The sequence below is a fragment of the Aegilops tauschii genome, chromosome 2, assembly GCF_002575655.3.
Source record: "Aegilops tauschii subsp. strangulata cultivar AL8/78 chromosome 2, Aet v6.0, whole genome shotgun sequence".
NCBI classification, from domain to species: Eukaryota; Viridiplantae; Streptophyta; class Magnoliopsida; order Poales; family Poaceae; genus Aegilops; species Aegilops tauschii.
This window is the reverse complement of record NC_053036.3, coordinates 187,247,972-187,261,664: the sequence shown is the minus strand read 5'-3', so window position 1 is coordinate 187,261,664 and position 13,693 is coordinate 187,247,972. Positions and strand designations below refer to the sequence as shown.

The window sequence follows — 13,693 nt, the reverse complement described above, 5'->3', positions numbered from 1 at the left end:
TTCTTCTTCTTCTTCCTCCAAACCTCTTCAAACCCTAACAAAACTTTGCTCGATCTTTGTACTCGTTCATTTTCAGTTCAATCCTTCCGTGATCGATCTACAGTAAGTTTCTCCTTCGATCCCCCAACTTATTTTTCGCAAATCCACGTTCTACATGCCTAGCATTGCCATGACTAGGAGATGCATATTTTTAATTCAAACTTGAGTTTGGCATGGATTTGTTGATTTTTTTAGAGGAGTATGCTGTTGTGAGTACCGCAGGATCATTATTGTTTCATTATGTTGGATTGAAAATTGTTTTGTAGATGTTTACACGGAGGTCTTCTCGCGTACGTGGTGATTCAAGTTCATCCACCGCACAACCGCAACGAGTTTTCACTCAGGGGATCATTAACCGACCGTGGAGCAAGGAAGAGGTTCCAGAAGCTCACTACAAGGAAGATCAAAGCAACCAAATGGGCTTGTGCGAGTACTCTCGCGAAGCTAGGTATCACTCATGATTTTAATTTTCTTTGTCATAATGCCGGATTGCACCATTTTGTTTATTAGGGATGGGAGACTTATGAATGATTGATCCTTGAGTTTCTTAGTACTCTCTCGCACAATGTTGGGTTAGTGCCAAATGCATATGAGGAGGCGAGGATCAATTTCCGTCTCCTTGACCAAGATTTTAACATCACTTTTGTCTAGTGGTGTAACTACTTTGGCTTCCCCAACAATGATGTTGATAATAGATATGTTTATGATTTCACTGACCCGCACCCAAGGCAATCCTTTTATCGGATGAGTCACCATGGCCCTAAGCAAAGAGCCAGTTGCATTGAAAGTCCTGCTATACGTTATTTCTACTATGTTATCACTAACTCGTTGCAGGCACGAGGAGAAGTTTCTAAGGTGAATGATGAGAACATGCTAATTCTCGGGAAAGCAGGAAACTTGGACGTCGGTTATTCACCCAACCTAGGGGCAATACTTTTGCTATGCCTCGCGCATCAAGCAAATCATGTACAAGGAGATATCGTGTGTGGAGGAGTGATCACCATGTTGGCCAACTCCCTTGGCCTTGACTACAACCATCTCTGCCCCATTGTTGGTAACACCCTTGTGAACATTCGTGTTCTTACTAGCGCTGGTATTATAGTACTTCGTAATGGTCGTCATTGTATCAAAATTCCTGGATTTGCTCCTCTGACGATGGAGAGATATTCTTAGGGCCCTCTCGGTGTGACGACATCCATCATCGTCTGGCCGGACATAGGTGACTATGTCACGGGGATACCGGAACACAAAAACAAGAAAGAAGAACAAAATCGGTAACAAGGATTTTGGTATAGTGAGCATAGTGATGACTCACGAGGATACCATGCATCCTGGGTTTTTGAACTATCGTGAAGCAAATGGAACATTACACGATAACCAAAGGTTCACTCGAATATTATCTGTGTGCTCACAGGGACCGATATGGACGTCCACGGTTCCACTGTCGGTCATTGAACGAATGATTTCGTTTATGTCTGTGAGTTACCAAACCTACGGGGTCACAAGTTTAAGGCAATCCCGATCTGCTGAGTGTTAGTAGGACGGGAGTGATAAGAATATATTTGTGAAATTGTTTCATTAATATTCGGAATAGTTCCGAGAGGATACGAAAGCGTTTTGGGGTCACCGGAAGAGTTTCGGAGAATATCGGGTAATACCGGGTATTGCCGATAAATATATATATATGGAAACTGTTTCCGGAGATGTTAAATTATATATAAAATGGTCTGAAAGTATTTAGAACAATTTTATATTTAATTTAATATCGACGGGCCTTAAAAGGCTAAGTGGTGGAAGGCAACTAGGGCCACAAAAGCTCAAGTGGGAAGCGCCTCCCTTCCCTAAGGAAGGAGACCGTATTTGAGTGAGGGATGAGTCCAACTCCTCCTCCCTTGGCCGGCCAAAGGGGAGGTACTTTTCCTCCCCCCTGCAACCTATATATACTAGAGGATTTCCGCCCTTTGAACATACAAGTTTTGGAGCCACCTCTAGTTCTTCTAGTTCTAGTTCTAGTTGGTCCTAGTTGACCAATTAGAGCTAGGCTAATCCTCTTGTCCTTATAATTAGAAACCCATTGTGGTTCTAATTCATCCCTCTAATTCTCTGGTGATGATTAGCTCTAGATGGTGAAGCGTTGCCGGATCGTGAAGGCTGCACGCTTGCAACCAAGTAGAGAGGTCGTGCTTTCGGTCTTCGATTCGAGGGACTGTTCATGGGCGGTTCGTGGGATCGTTCATCAAAGGTTCAAGGGACTCCAAGTACAATCTACACCGACACATTCTTCTTCCGCTACAACTCGGTAACGGTAACGGTTGTGATCCCAACACGTTATGCATCTTCATATTGATCTTGGGTGTGTGTAGGCATGAATTTTTTGTTTTCTGCTACATTTCCCACTACCATCTACCTCTTCCCTCTCTTGCTGGATCAAGAACGAGGAGGCGTCACCAAGCCGTACGTGTGCACATCTCGGAGGTGCCGCTCGTGCGGTGCTTGGCTCGGATTGGATCTCGAAGGAGTACGACTACGCCAACCGCGATCTCTAGATCGTTAACGCTTTCGGTCTACAAGGGTATGTATACACTCCCACTCTCGTTGCTAGCATCTCCATAATAGATCTTGGGTGTTTCATAGGAAAAAAATTGTTTTCCATGCAATGTTCCCAATAAGGCAGGACGCAGAGGTGTGGCAAAAAGGTGAGACGCGAGAATGGGTGGTAGCGGCGGCGAGGAAGACGGGGTGCTAGGTTTAGGGGAGTGCGAAACAGAGAGGAGAGGGGGAAAGTGAGGAGATGAGGACAACACGGTCGCAGCCCTATCTGCACCCCTCACCTCAGACGTGAAATGTCAAAAATGTCCTAGTGGGGGTACATATATTACAAAGGGATGCTATTGAAATTTATCAGACGGCCCACGTTGATCGGATGAATATCCAACGGCTTACAATAAATCATCGTGACATCAGACGCTCTAGATCGCGTGATAAAGCAAATCCGGCGGCCGAGAACCTCCTATGAACGTGGGAGCTTGGTTTTACACAACCCTCTAACTATGGATTGGGATGAGTGTTCTAGAGCAAGCCTGAAAAGGGGTTTTGGGTGGGTTTCATTTGATTATTTGTGTTGGATGGCTAAGAACATCTCTAGCATAAAAGCTCATACTGCCAAATCGTTTTAGGGTATACCGCAAAACGTTTTTCCGGTATGAAACGGGCTCCGCTAGAACATGTATTGAAAAACTATACTGCAAACAAAAAAATATTTTTTACTCTCCTTTTTCTCCCCACATTTCTTCTTCATTCCCCGACCTAGGCTCGGCCGCCCGCTCCGACGCCGGAGAGTCGGCCGTTGCGGAGCTCCTCCGCTTGCTCCTTGCTCGCGCGCTGCGCTGCCAGGCCACGTGCTCCGGCATACACTCGTTTTCGGTTCACCTAAAAAATCGACTCCAAAACTGCAAGTATGGGGTATGTAGGTGATAATATGCAGGGACCTGATAATACTTTTCAGGATCTGCCGTTTTACGGGATCTATTCGGTGCGTCTTTTTTTTAACCAACCAAAACTACAAATTTAAGGGTTTGATCACTTGTGCGGGGTCTACCGGGTGTCCCGGTTTACGTTGGAGATGGCCTCACCCCACTACTCCCTCTTCTCCCACTCAAAGCTGGCCGAAACGGTTGGGCCTGGCATGCCGGCGCGCAAGCATGCTGGCACGAACACGTGACGGACCAGACACGACACGGGGCTAATCGGGCCGTGTCAGGCACACCCTGGGTCATGCTTGGGCTGCTAGGCTGAGCGCACGGATCAGCAAGACACAGCCCATTTATCCTTTTGATATTATTTTTTGATTTTTTTAATATGTATATACGGCCCGATAGGTAAAAATATGCGCAAAAATAGCCCAGCAGGCCAAACAGGAGGTGATCCTAATGTGCCTGGCGTGCCAGCCCGATTAGCACCTGGGCCGTGCTTGAACTGCAGGCTACAGCACGCGGGCCGGCACGGTAGGCCCGGCTATTAAATGTGTCACAAGGTGCCGTGCCGTGCCAGGCCAGATTACCGCGGGCCCCGTTTGGCCAGCTCTGCTCCCACTCTCCAGTGGCGGCCCCACGCGTGCTCTGCCCCCCTCCTCCTGCTTCTCGTCATTGCCGTCCTCGACCGAGGAGGAGGCCCGGCGCTGGCGGCGCTCAAGGCACGCTGGACCAGACGAGCCGGGTGCTGGGCTCGTGGGACCCGGCCGGGTGATCAATGCGGCGGCTCCTTCATCAGCCTCACCTGCGACCGCGGCGCGCGCGGCACAGCCATCTCGCTGCAGGGCCGCAAGCTCTCGTCACCCTCCCGCCGGCAGTCGCGGAGCTCCGCCCCTCGCTAAACTTGCTATTCTAGCACTGCAGTCCAATCAATTGACTGGAGCCATTCCCTCAACCCTCGGCAACCTAATTCAGCTGACAGGGCAGATTTGAGCTTCAACAGCCTATTTGGCTTGATCCCTTTAGAGATTGCAGATGTTTTGTTGCTCGAGCTCTTTGATGTTCGCAAAGCAGTGCCCCTGTGACTGTGAGTAATAAGCTCTTGCTCAACCTTTTCGGAGATAAATTTCTTAGCACATTGTATTAAGTATAGTAATTTGGTTTCTGATAGTAGCCTTGAAAAGGCTCAATGGAGGGTTCCAGTATGTGAACAACACGGGGCTTTGTGGAGCTGAGTTCTCCAGGTTGTTGTTCTGCAGGTTCTCACAGGCAGAAGGGCTGTCCCACAAGTGAAAGTAGGCACAGCGGGCAGCGACCTCGAATGCCTGATAGACCTAAACCTCGGCAGGCAGATCTTGGAGCTCTATAGGGTGGGTTCTGACAGTTGGTTAACAAGGCCAAGTCGGCCATATTCTTCAGTGCCAATTGCTCAAATGATGACAAGGTGGTGATTCATTAAACTATGGATATTGAAGCAGAAGCACTGGCTGAGAGATATTTGGGTCTTCCAATTGCCTTGGGATGATCGACATGGGATAATTTTGATCATATTGCAACGAGTATCAAGAAACTGGTTAATGGGTGGTCTCCTAAGCTCACGAATAGTGTGGCTAGGGAGGTTCTGATCAGATCTATTTGTCAAGCAATCCCTACATATTGCATGAGTTGCTTTGTCAAAGAAAACTTGTAAGAAGATTATCAGTATTATTGCAAGGTACTGGTGGGGAGGAGATGAACATAGAAGGAAGATGCACTGGCAGAAATGGGAAGATATCGCTATCCCCAAGTGCGTGGGGGGCGCATGGGCTTCCCGGATTTTCATTTGTTCAATCAGGACATGCTTGCCAAGCAAGGATGGAGGCTTATATCTAATCCGGAATCCCTGTGTGCGAGAGTGCTCCGAGGGAAATATTATGACGGGAAAGACTTTATGAATGCCACGAAACCAAAAGGATCATCTCACAATTGGCGAGCCGTATTATTTGGCAGGGAAGCTCTAAAACTCGGTTTGATCAAGAGGATGGGAGAAGGGGACTCGATCAATGTTTGGGAGATCCATGGATTCCAGACAACTTCGGGTACAAAGCTATAGTTAAACCCACGCATGCAATGATCACACAAGCAAATGAGCTCCTCAAGGAGGATAATCGTAGCTGGGATGTTTAGGCTGTCAAGATGAACTTTGTTCAGATTGATGCTGAAGCTATTTTACGCATCCCAATTAACACTGGAGAGGATTTCTGGGCATGGCAACCGGATAAGCGTGGGCAATTTTCTGTACGTTCAGCATACAAACTCCTGATTGAACACCATGGCAGATCAGGTGGTGCTTCTAGCTTGTCGAATGGACTTGGCCTGTATGGAAAATCTTATGAGGTTGGAGATGCCACCAAAGGTTAGATGCTTCTGTTGACGAGTGATCAAGGGGTTTATACCTTGTCGGGCTGTCCTTAGAGATCGCCATGTCGAACACATACCTTTCTGCGAGGACTGTGGAGACGATGAGACCATGCAAACATGCTCTGTTCGGATGTACTTGGGCTCAGCAGTTCTGGGACCACGTCAAGGGGAGGACTGGAGTTAAACTTCCTATGCTCCACCCTAACACTTGGGCACTACAGTAGATATTATTCAGGGGAACTTAATCAGCAGAAGGGAAGCTTGTATCATCTTGTGTGGCGCCTGGGTAGTCTAATCCGAACGAAATGCTCGGCATCATGCTGAACAGGTCCGAACAGTTGATCAATCAATCTGTTGGACCATTGATATAGCTGCAGATTTATCCTTGCTTGGAAAAGAACAGGCGGCTCCTACACTGCGTGTGCTAGAATGCTGGAAACCACTGCCACATGAGTGTCTCAAAATCAATACTGGGCATGCCCAGTTCCAGGAACTACTCGGGCAAGGGAGTACTGGCATGGTTGTGTGTGATCATACTGGGAAACTTATTCGAGCTCAAGCACGGTGGTATGAATATGCTAGTTCTGCCCGGATGATGGAGGCAATGGCAATATTGGATGCTGTGAATCTGGCTTCAGATATGGGATGGAGGGGAATCTTGGTTGAAAGTGACGCCCTTGAAGTGGTGAACCTGTGGAAATCTCAGGATTTTGCAAAAGCTGATATAGTGAGGCCTCTTCAGGAGATCAAGGAGCCAGGCGGGAACTTCATTAGTTTTTCTATTTCTTTTGTAAGAAGAGAAACCAATATGGCTGCTCATCTTACTGCTAAACACGCTAGTGAGGTTCGCAGGAGGTGTCTCTGTATCAATATTGTTCCACAATTTCTCCGTGATGTTATTGGCCGTGAATGTATTACCACTGAGTAATTAATAAAGCTCCAAATTATAAAATAAAAAAAAAAAAAACCTCAGCAGGCAGCGTCGTCTTGAGGACTGAGGCTGTCAAGCTCGCATTGGTGCTGCTCATTGCACGAGGGAAGAGGCAAGCCAAAGGCCAGAAATATAGGCTGTGGTTCAGCAACTCAGTAAGCTGAATCTGAGAGTCTGAACCGAGTTGATATGGAGGTGTCCTTCCGGAACTTCATTGCCATGAGGTCTTTTGTGATAGTAAGCTGGAGGAGGTTACTGATCCAGTTACTAATGGAACATGTCCATATTAATTAATTAGTCACTTTACCAGTGATCTCATCATTTCATGGTTAATGTATCGGTTTCTTGACCTCTGTGATGCTGAAAGCTTGTGTATGAGATCAGGTGAACGGTTGGTTCTCTAGGTTAGTGTCATGAATGTAGAATTTGTAAGACATTAGATGCAGCAGTTGAGCATTTGTAATGTAACTTTGAAAGCTTTGTAGTGCTAATCTCAATTAACGGCTTGCACTAGGAAATATCAAGGACAACCCTATCCGTATGTTGTAGAACCATAGAAACAATAGAACTACCTAGTTGATATCAACAGTGAAATCTCGCTGATTTGGTAAACTGTATACAGTATTCTTTTTGGAGTTAAAACTGAGTAAATAAAAGAAGAAAAAGCAAGTTGGTAGCAACAGGAGTACTACTGAAGTGGTGATCTGGACTGTACTGAAGCACATTAGTCATCAACTTTAAAAAATTGAATCTTATCTCTGGAGAATACTAGAGTTATTGCATCCCAATTCGGGAGCTTTTACAAGGACACCAACAAATCAACAACGAACTGTAAAAGGAATGGAAGTATTTCAAGTAATTCCAATTCAGGAGCCTTTACAACACCGCACCGTTCGGCATACAACAATAGATCGGCTCTAGCCCAGCCATGCACCTAGCGATTACTCCTCGTTATCGCCTACAAGCAACGGCGGCTGATCGCCCATGACCGAGAAACAATGAATGGCACAGGGGATAGAAGTATCTAAAAGCTATTCTAGTTCAGGAGCGTTTACAAGTTGTGCTGTTGAAATGCTTATCAGTGGAGCCACCAGGTTGGTGGACACTTGTTGGACACATGTGCAACTTCTTCCCCGCCGGCAGGTGGCCACGGCTTTGCCCTGGAGTACTTCACGGAGAACATTCCGGAGTCGGTGCGCTCGAACATCACCTCCAGTAGCCCTGGAACTCGGATGCCTCTGTCATCAAGAAACACTGCGTGATCACTGAAGTCGTCGTCCCTCTGGAAGACCCTTGAAGAGGCAAGTCCTGTGAACAGCACCCTCCCCGGCAACTCGCACACAACAGACCAGTACGGCGTATCCTCTTTACTGGTACCATGCTCCTCTAGCCTCTTCACACGCAACCACCTTGTTCTGTTGCCGTTGCCAAAACTGTCCAGATATTTCGAGATGAACCAGATCTCATTCCCGGACTGCGCAATGTACTGTCCAGATAGGGTCCCTAGGTTCATGTATTGTAGAAAGTTCGTCATCATCGACATCTCACTGCCGGACTGGGCAAGACTAACCTTGAGGAACCTGTACTCCATTACTGTAATGCCATCATCACCCAACCTCGGCTTAAGAAAATGCAAGTTTTGGTCATCTGTGAGACATACGAAACAACCACGCTGGGTGTGGTATACGATGTCGACCATAGGCGAGCTGAGACCATCCCTGCTACCAAGACTAACACGGGTCCAGTGAGCACCCACACCATACTGCCAATAAGCAAAGTGAATGGAATCTGGCTCAGTGATGGCGAGACCTGCAGCGACCACACATTGGGCTGGATCTGGAAGAGGGGGAGCAGAAAAAGAAGCCATCTTCAATATTGCCTGAACCACCAGATCTTCCTCCAAAAGCATTGTGGTTGGCATTGGCAATGTTTCCTTACTGTTGAAGTTGTAAAGAACATTCTCTCCAGTGTTCATGGCCAGGGCAGCCCAACCTCCCTCATGCGACCCACAGAATTCTGCATCATCTTTGATAGGTGCTGGAAGATCAAGCTTGTAATTGAACGGACCACAGGTCATATGAACCATGGGTTTGGTGGTTGATGGCAAGACTAGCCACGGCAGTTCTGGTGGTATCATTCCAAGATTTTGAAGATACAGTGCCCTCCAGCTTTTGCAGGCAACTGACATCCGTACACGGTCGTACTTGCCGGGGAGCAACATGAACACCGAGACGATGATCTCTGATGGGAGGTCCCTTACTGATGTAGGCGGCGTCTTGCTCATCTGTGGACAGCAGAACAACAATGAATGGAAAACATTAACAAATGCTCAATAATCCTTAAAAAAAGCTGAATTCCCTAAAGCAAGATGCAAACAGTATACAATATATATCATCATCTATCTGATCACATGATATATCATCTAACCCCAAACAGAACAGTATACACTGTATATGATCTATCTGATCACATGATATATCATCTGAACCCCAAACAGAACAGTCTACACTGTATATGATCTATCTGATCACATGATATATCATCTGAACCCCAAACAGAACAGTATACACTGTATATGATCTATCTGATCACATGATACATCATCTGAACCCCAATCAGGACAGTATACAATGTATATCATCTATCTGATCACATGATATATCATCTGAACACCAATCACAACAGTATACCATATATATCATCTATCTGATCGCATGATATATCATCTGAACCACAATCAGAATCACAATATGTACTATAACAGTATACCTTGCGCACTCTGCCACAACCATAATCTCTATCTGATCGCACAATATATCATCTGAACGCAAACTGATAATAAAATTGGCGCAGCAGATTTTCAGCAAAACGAAGTACTGACAAGGCAGTTGAACATTATTACTGGCGTATAAGCATAACAAGATTCAATCTAACGGACGCCTAGTCCCCTCCCCCGCCGATGGCCACCCCTCACAACTGCTCCTCCTCCTGCGGCGCGTCCCTGTCCGCGGCGACGTCTGAGCGGAGGTGGTTCTTGACTTCTTGGAGCACCTTGAGAGCCCAATCTCGTCCTGCAAAGCCGGTGGCGGGTCCCTCCCGTCCGGCTCGTCGAGCTCGGGCAGCGCCCCGCCACCGTCGCCGGTCCGCTTCGACCAGCCAAACCGTCGTCCCCAATCCCGTGCGCCACGTTCAGACCCATCCACCTCGGTTCTTTCGAGCTCAAAGGACTAAATTACTCGACAATGGGAGTAGGGATTACCTTCCCTGTCCTCCCCTCCATGTTCTTGCTCGGATTCCGCTTCCCTAGCCCCCCGTCCATGTCCTTGCTCGCCTTCCGCTTCCTCGCCCCCGTCTCCTGCTCCTCAGGCTTCTCCATCATGGCAAGAAGATGATCGAATTGGCAGAAGGCCGAAGAAGAGATGGAAGAATAGCGTCTCGCGGCGCGGGTGGGGTATATATGCTACTCCTAGGAGATGTGGGTTGTCGACCGGCTGCGGGAAATTGGCATCCGCCGGCCGCCGGAGTCTTGGTGTTAGCACTTAGCCGTTAGAAGTGGGGTGGGTTTTAAGGAGTCGGTTGGGTTTCCATATCCAGAGTACGAGGAGCGGTTAGTCGGTTAATCGGTTAACTGGAGGACTAGTATAATCGACACGGCCAGCTGCACGGTGCGCGCCCAGGAGCTGCCCTGCACGCACCTGCGGTCTTGTCAAAAATTTACAGTATGATCCAAATTGTCCAGTGCACAGCTCGCGCGCCGTCCTGCCGGTTTCAGCTCCCAGTCCCGGGGGTTGATGCCTTGTGATCTGAAGCGAATGCGCATGGGCGTCAGTCCTCGTGCAGGTGCAAGATCGCGCATTCGCACTCGTCGCACGCGCCACGCCCAGCGCGATGCGGTACAAGGTCCAGATTCCAGAAGCACCAGCTAGTTCTCGGCAGCATAGCTTCAGTTATGTCGTCAGAGCGCTGATGCCGCATGCGAGAGGTACCAGTCCACTGCTACTGGAATGGATGAATCACTCGAGAGGTCTACAGTATGGTGAGAGAATAGAGGAAGCTGATGGAAACAACTAATGCTGCTGTTTATTCTGGTGGACGAATTCTTATCAAGTACAGTAGCTACATCTACTTTCACTACAAGGTTGTTTATCCTACAAGAGAGGAAAACACTCTGTTTTTCTATTACAGAGTAAGTACTGTATCTCTTCAAACTCTTACCAAATGCAGCAGAAATTCTAAATGAGCGAAGAAACGCACCTGTCAGAGTCCATGGAAGACCAGCGACGGGGCCGACAGCTCGAAAGTTGGAGGCGCACCGGCGTCGGAGAAGGAGGGTGGGCCGGCGGCGTTGGAGCCGGGATTGGCCGGCGGCGTCCGAGGAAGAGAACATCCGGCGGCGTCAGATGAGGAGGCAGCCGAGGAGGTTGCAGGAGGACCCCGGGCTGCCGGCGAGGAGAGACCGGCCAGCGGCGTGCGAGGAGGAGCCATGGAAGGGGCTGCAGGAGGATCCGGGGCTGCCGCCGAGGAGCCCCGCTGCCTGCAAGGAAGCGACGGGGAGAGGATCGCTCGGAACAAGATGCTGGGACGCCCGATCGTGGTCGACGAGCTTTCCCTCATAAAGTTGGGGCCTGTGAGGATGAAACTGGCTTGCAAGTCGCCGGCTAAACTTAACGGCACGGTCAAGGTGTGGTTTAACCAAGAAGGGTACCAGATCAAGGTGGAGGTGGAGCGGCTGCCGCGGAGGCTGGGGGACGGAAGTGGTGCGTCTGGGGCGGGCCCATCCGCCCCCCTTTCAGAAAGCCAGCATGGTACGGGCGGGCAGCTCAAGCTCAAGCCCGGGACAGCCGCGGTGATTCCCTCCAAGCAAGTTGTTAAGGGTGCGACAACAGGCAATTCTGCGGCTGGGGTGCCCCAGCAGGTGGCGCCGGGCGCGGGAGCGGCCCCGGCTGGCCAAGATGTGGCGATGGGCGAGCTGACTGAGGAGCCCGAAGAGAGCATTCCAGATACTTCCATTGACACGGAGACTTGGGAAAAGTTGGGTGTGCTCGCTACTCAAGACACTGCTGTTAGTTCCCCCCCCCCTCGCCCGCTCCCTGGATCAGTCCTTCGACCAGTACGGCTCCAACTTGCAAGTTCCAACCAAGCCTGTGCCCTTGCCGCTGGTGTCTAAGGAGTCAGACCCTTTGACTGCCTCTCCAGCGCGCGTAGGGGGCTCGGGGTCTGGATGCGAGGTTACTGACCTTACCCCGGCCTCGGGCAAGAGGATGTCGAGCGGCTCCGGGCGGCAGGCCAAGAAGACAGCAGGGAGGAAGCCAGGGAACAAGACGGTGGCCAAGGAGGCGGCGGGTGCGATCGTTGCGCTGGGAGGAGAGCTAGGAGCGGCTCTGGAGGCGCCAGGGCCGGCGACCAAGGCCAAGCGTTCGAGGGCGACTCCGGTGGCGACCCGGGCTCCTAGCGCGCGCCAAGGCCAAGCTCGGGGACTTGTCCTCGTTGGAAAGCGCCAAGCTCCGTGCTACTGACAAGAACATGGATGTGACAGGTAACCCTACCCCCTCTTACAAGATCTTAAATGCCTTCTCTGACGTCCATCTAGCTGAGATTCTTCACGATAGTGGCGTTGCACTAGATTCCTCGCCTTTGGATATCATTCCCTTAGTTCGCGCGCGTGAAGATGCTCAGGCCGCTCTTGCGGCTGCTGCCGCCCGGCGTGCGGCTGTGCAGCCCGCGGACGGCCAGGCTGCGGTACCAGTAGGGGCTGGTGCAGTAGATTTGCCCACCGAGGAAGACGAGGCCGGGGTGGCCTCGGACTTGCCTTCTTCCAGCCGTGCGCCGGCAAGGAAGCGTGTGGCCAAGGCGGTGAGCTCCCGTGGAGTTCGCCTGCGTAATCGGGTTATCTGATGAGATACATCTTCTGGAATATTCGCGGATGCGGCCATGGGGGGCGGCGTACGCAGCTCAGAGAGTATATGTCTAAAGAACACATAGATTTTGTAGCGCTCCAAGAGACTATTAAGGCAGATTTCACGTTTAGAGATTTAGTGGCGTATGATCCTTTTCAGCGTTTCGATTGGTTTTGGACCCCTTCCATGGGGCATTCTGGAGGTCAGCTGATGGGTTGTAATAGAGATATTTGTGATGTTATTGCGTGGGAGCCGGGTTTGTTCTATATTGCAGCTACTGTTCGTCACCGGGTATCCATGGCTACTTGGGTGATTGTCAGTGTCTACGGGCCGGCGGACCACGCGAGGTCTGCAGATTTCTTGGGGGAAATCACAACCTTGGTCGGGGCCAAGCGAGCGGCCAACTTGCCCGTCGTTGTGGGCGGGGACTTTAACTTAATCCGCTCGGGGGCGGACAAGAGCAATAGCAACATTGACTGGGCTAGGGTGTCCCTTTTCAACAATGCTATTGCGGCCGCGGCTCTTAGGGAAATTGCGCGGACAGGTGCAAGATACACTTGGACTAACAAACAGCGGGTTCCAGTGCGTTGTGTTCTCGACCGTGTTTTTTGTTCAAGCGATTGGGAGGCCCTGTTCCCCCTCTGTACCCTAGTGGCCGAGACGCGCATTGGTTCAAATCATGTCCCTCTAATTCTGTCGTCAGGGGAGGACAGTAGGCGTCGCAGCCGTAGATTTTTCTTCGAGACGGCGTGGTTCGAACACGAGGGCTTCTGTCAATTGGTCACGACTCGTTGGGCCTTGATTGGAGACCAGGTGGGGTGCCAAAGAGGACCAGTAGAGTTCTGGTCCTCTGCGGCTGCGGCTTTGCGGGCTTTCCTCAGGGGATGGGGGGCCAACCACGGCAGCGAGTCCAAAAGGGAAAGGGAACGCATCATGGAAGAAATCGCGAGTATAGA

At 49.9% G+C, this 13,693-nt stretch overlaps 1 protein-coding gene and 1 long non-coding RNA gene across 3 annotated transcripts; one reads left to right on the top strand and one right to left on the bottom strand.

Annotated features, from left to right (window-relative positions):
- The first annotated feature begins 4,097 nt into the window (after positions 1-4,097).
- Positions 4,098-7,358, top strand: LOC120973215 (uncharacterized). The gene is made up of 2 exons (XR_005767586.2): positions 4,098-4,596; positions 4,769-7,358. It is a non-coding gene; the product is annotated as an uncharacterized lncRNA (long non-coding RNA).
- Positions 7,359-7,576: 218 nt separating this feature from the next.
- On the bottom strand, positions 7,577-11,489 carry LOC109776814 (uncharacterized). Of its 2 annotated transcripts, none has more exons than XM_020335483.4 (2): positions 11,095-11,489; positions 7,577-9,124 (listed from the first exon to the last, which is right to left on the bottom strand). In XM_020335483.4, the coding sequence occupies exon 2, from the start codon at positions 9,122-9,124 to the stop codon at positions 7,919-7,921; it is 1,206 nt and encodes a 401-aa protein (XP_020191072.1). In that variant the 5' UTR covers positions 11,095-11,489; the 3' UTR covers positions 7,577-7,918. The 2 variants fall into 2 exon arrangements, with proteins under 2 accessions (XP_020191072.1, XP_045088782.1); XM_045232847.2 differs by lacking the exon at positions 11,095-11,489 and adding an exon at positions 10,100-11,067.
- Between the last annotated feature and the right edge of the window lie 2,204 nt (positions 11,490-13,693).

Bases quoted from the DNA above. Each gene is read 5' to 3' on its own strand.
- LOC109776814 (XM_045232847.2), bottom strand. From the start codon at position 10,219: ATGATGGAGAAGCCTGAGGAGCAGGAGACGGGGGCGAGGAAGCGGAAG. The intron at 9,125-10,099 runs GTAATCCCTACT...TGCTGTCCACAG, and splicing joins TGGAGGGGAGGACAGGGAAG to ATGAGCAAGACGCCGCCTAC.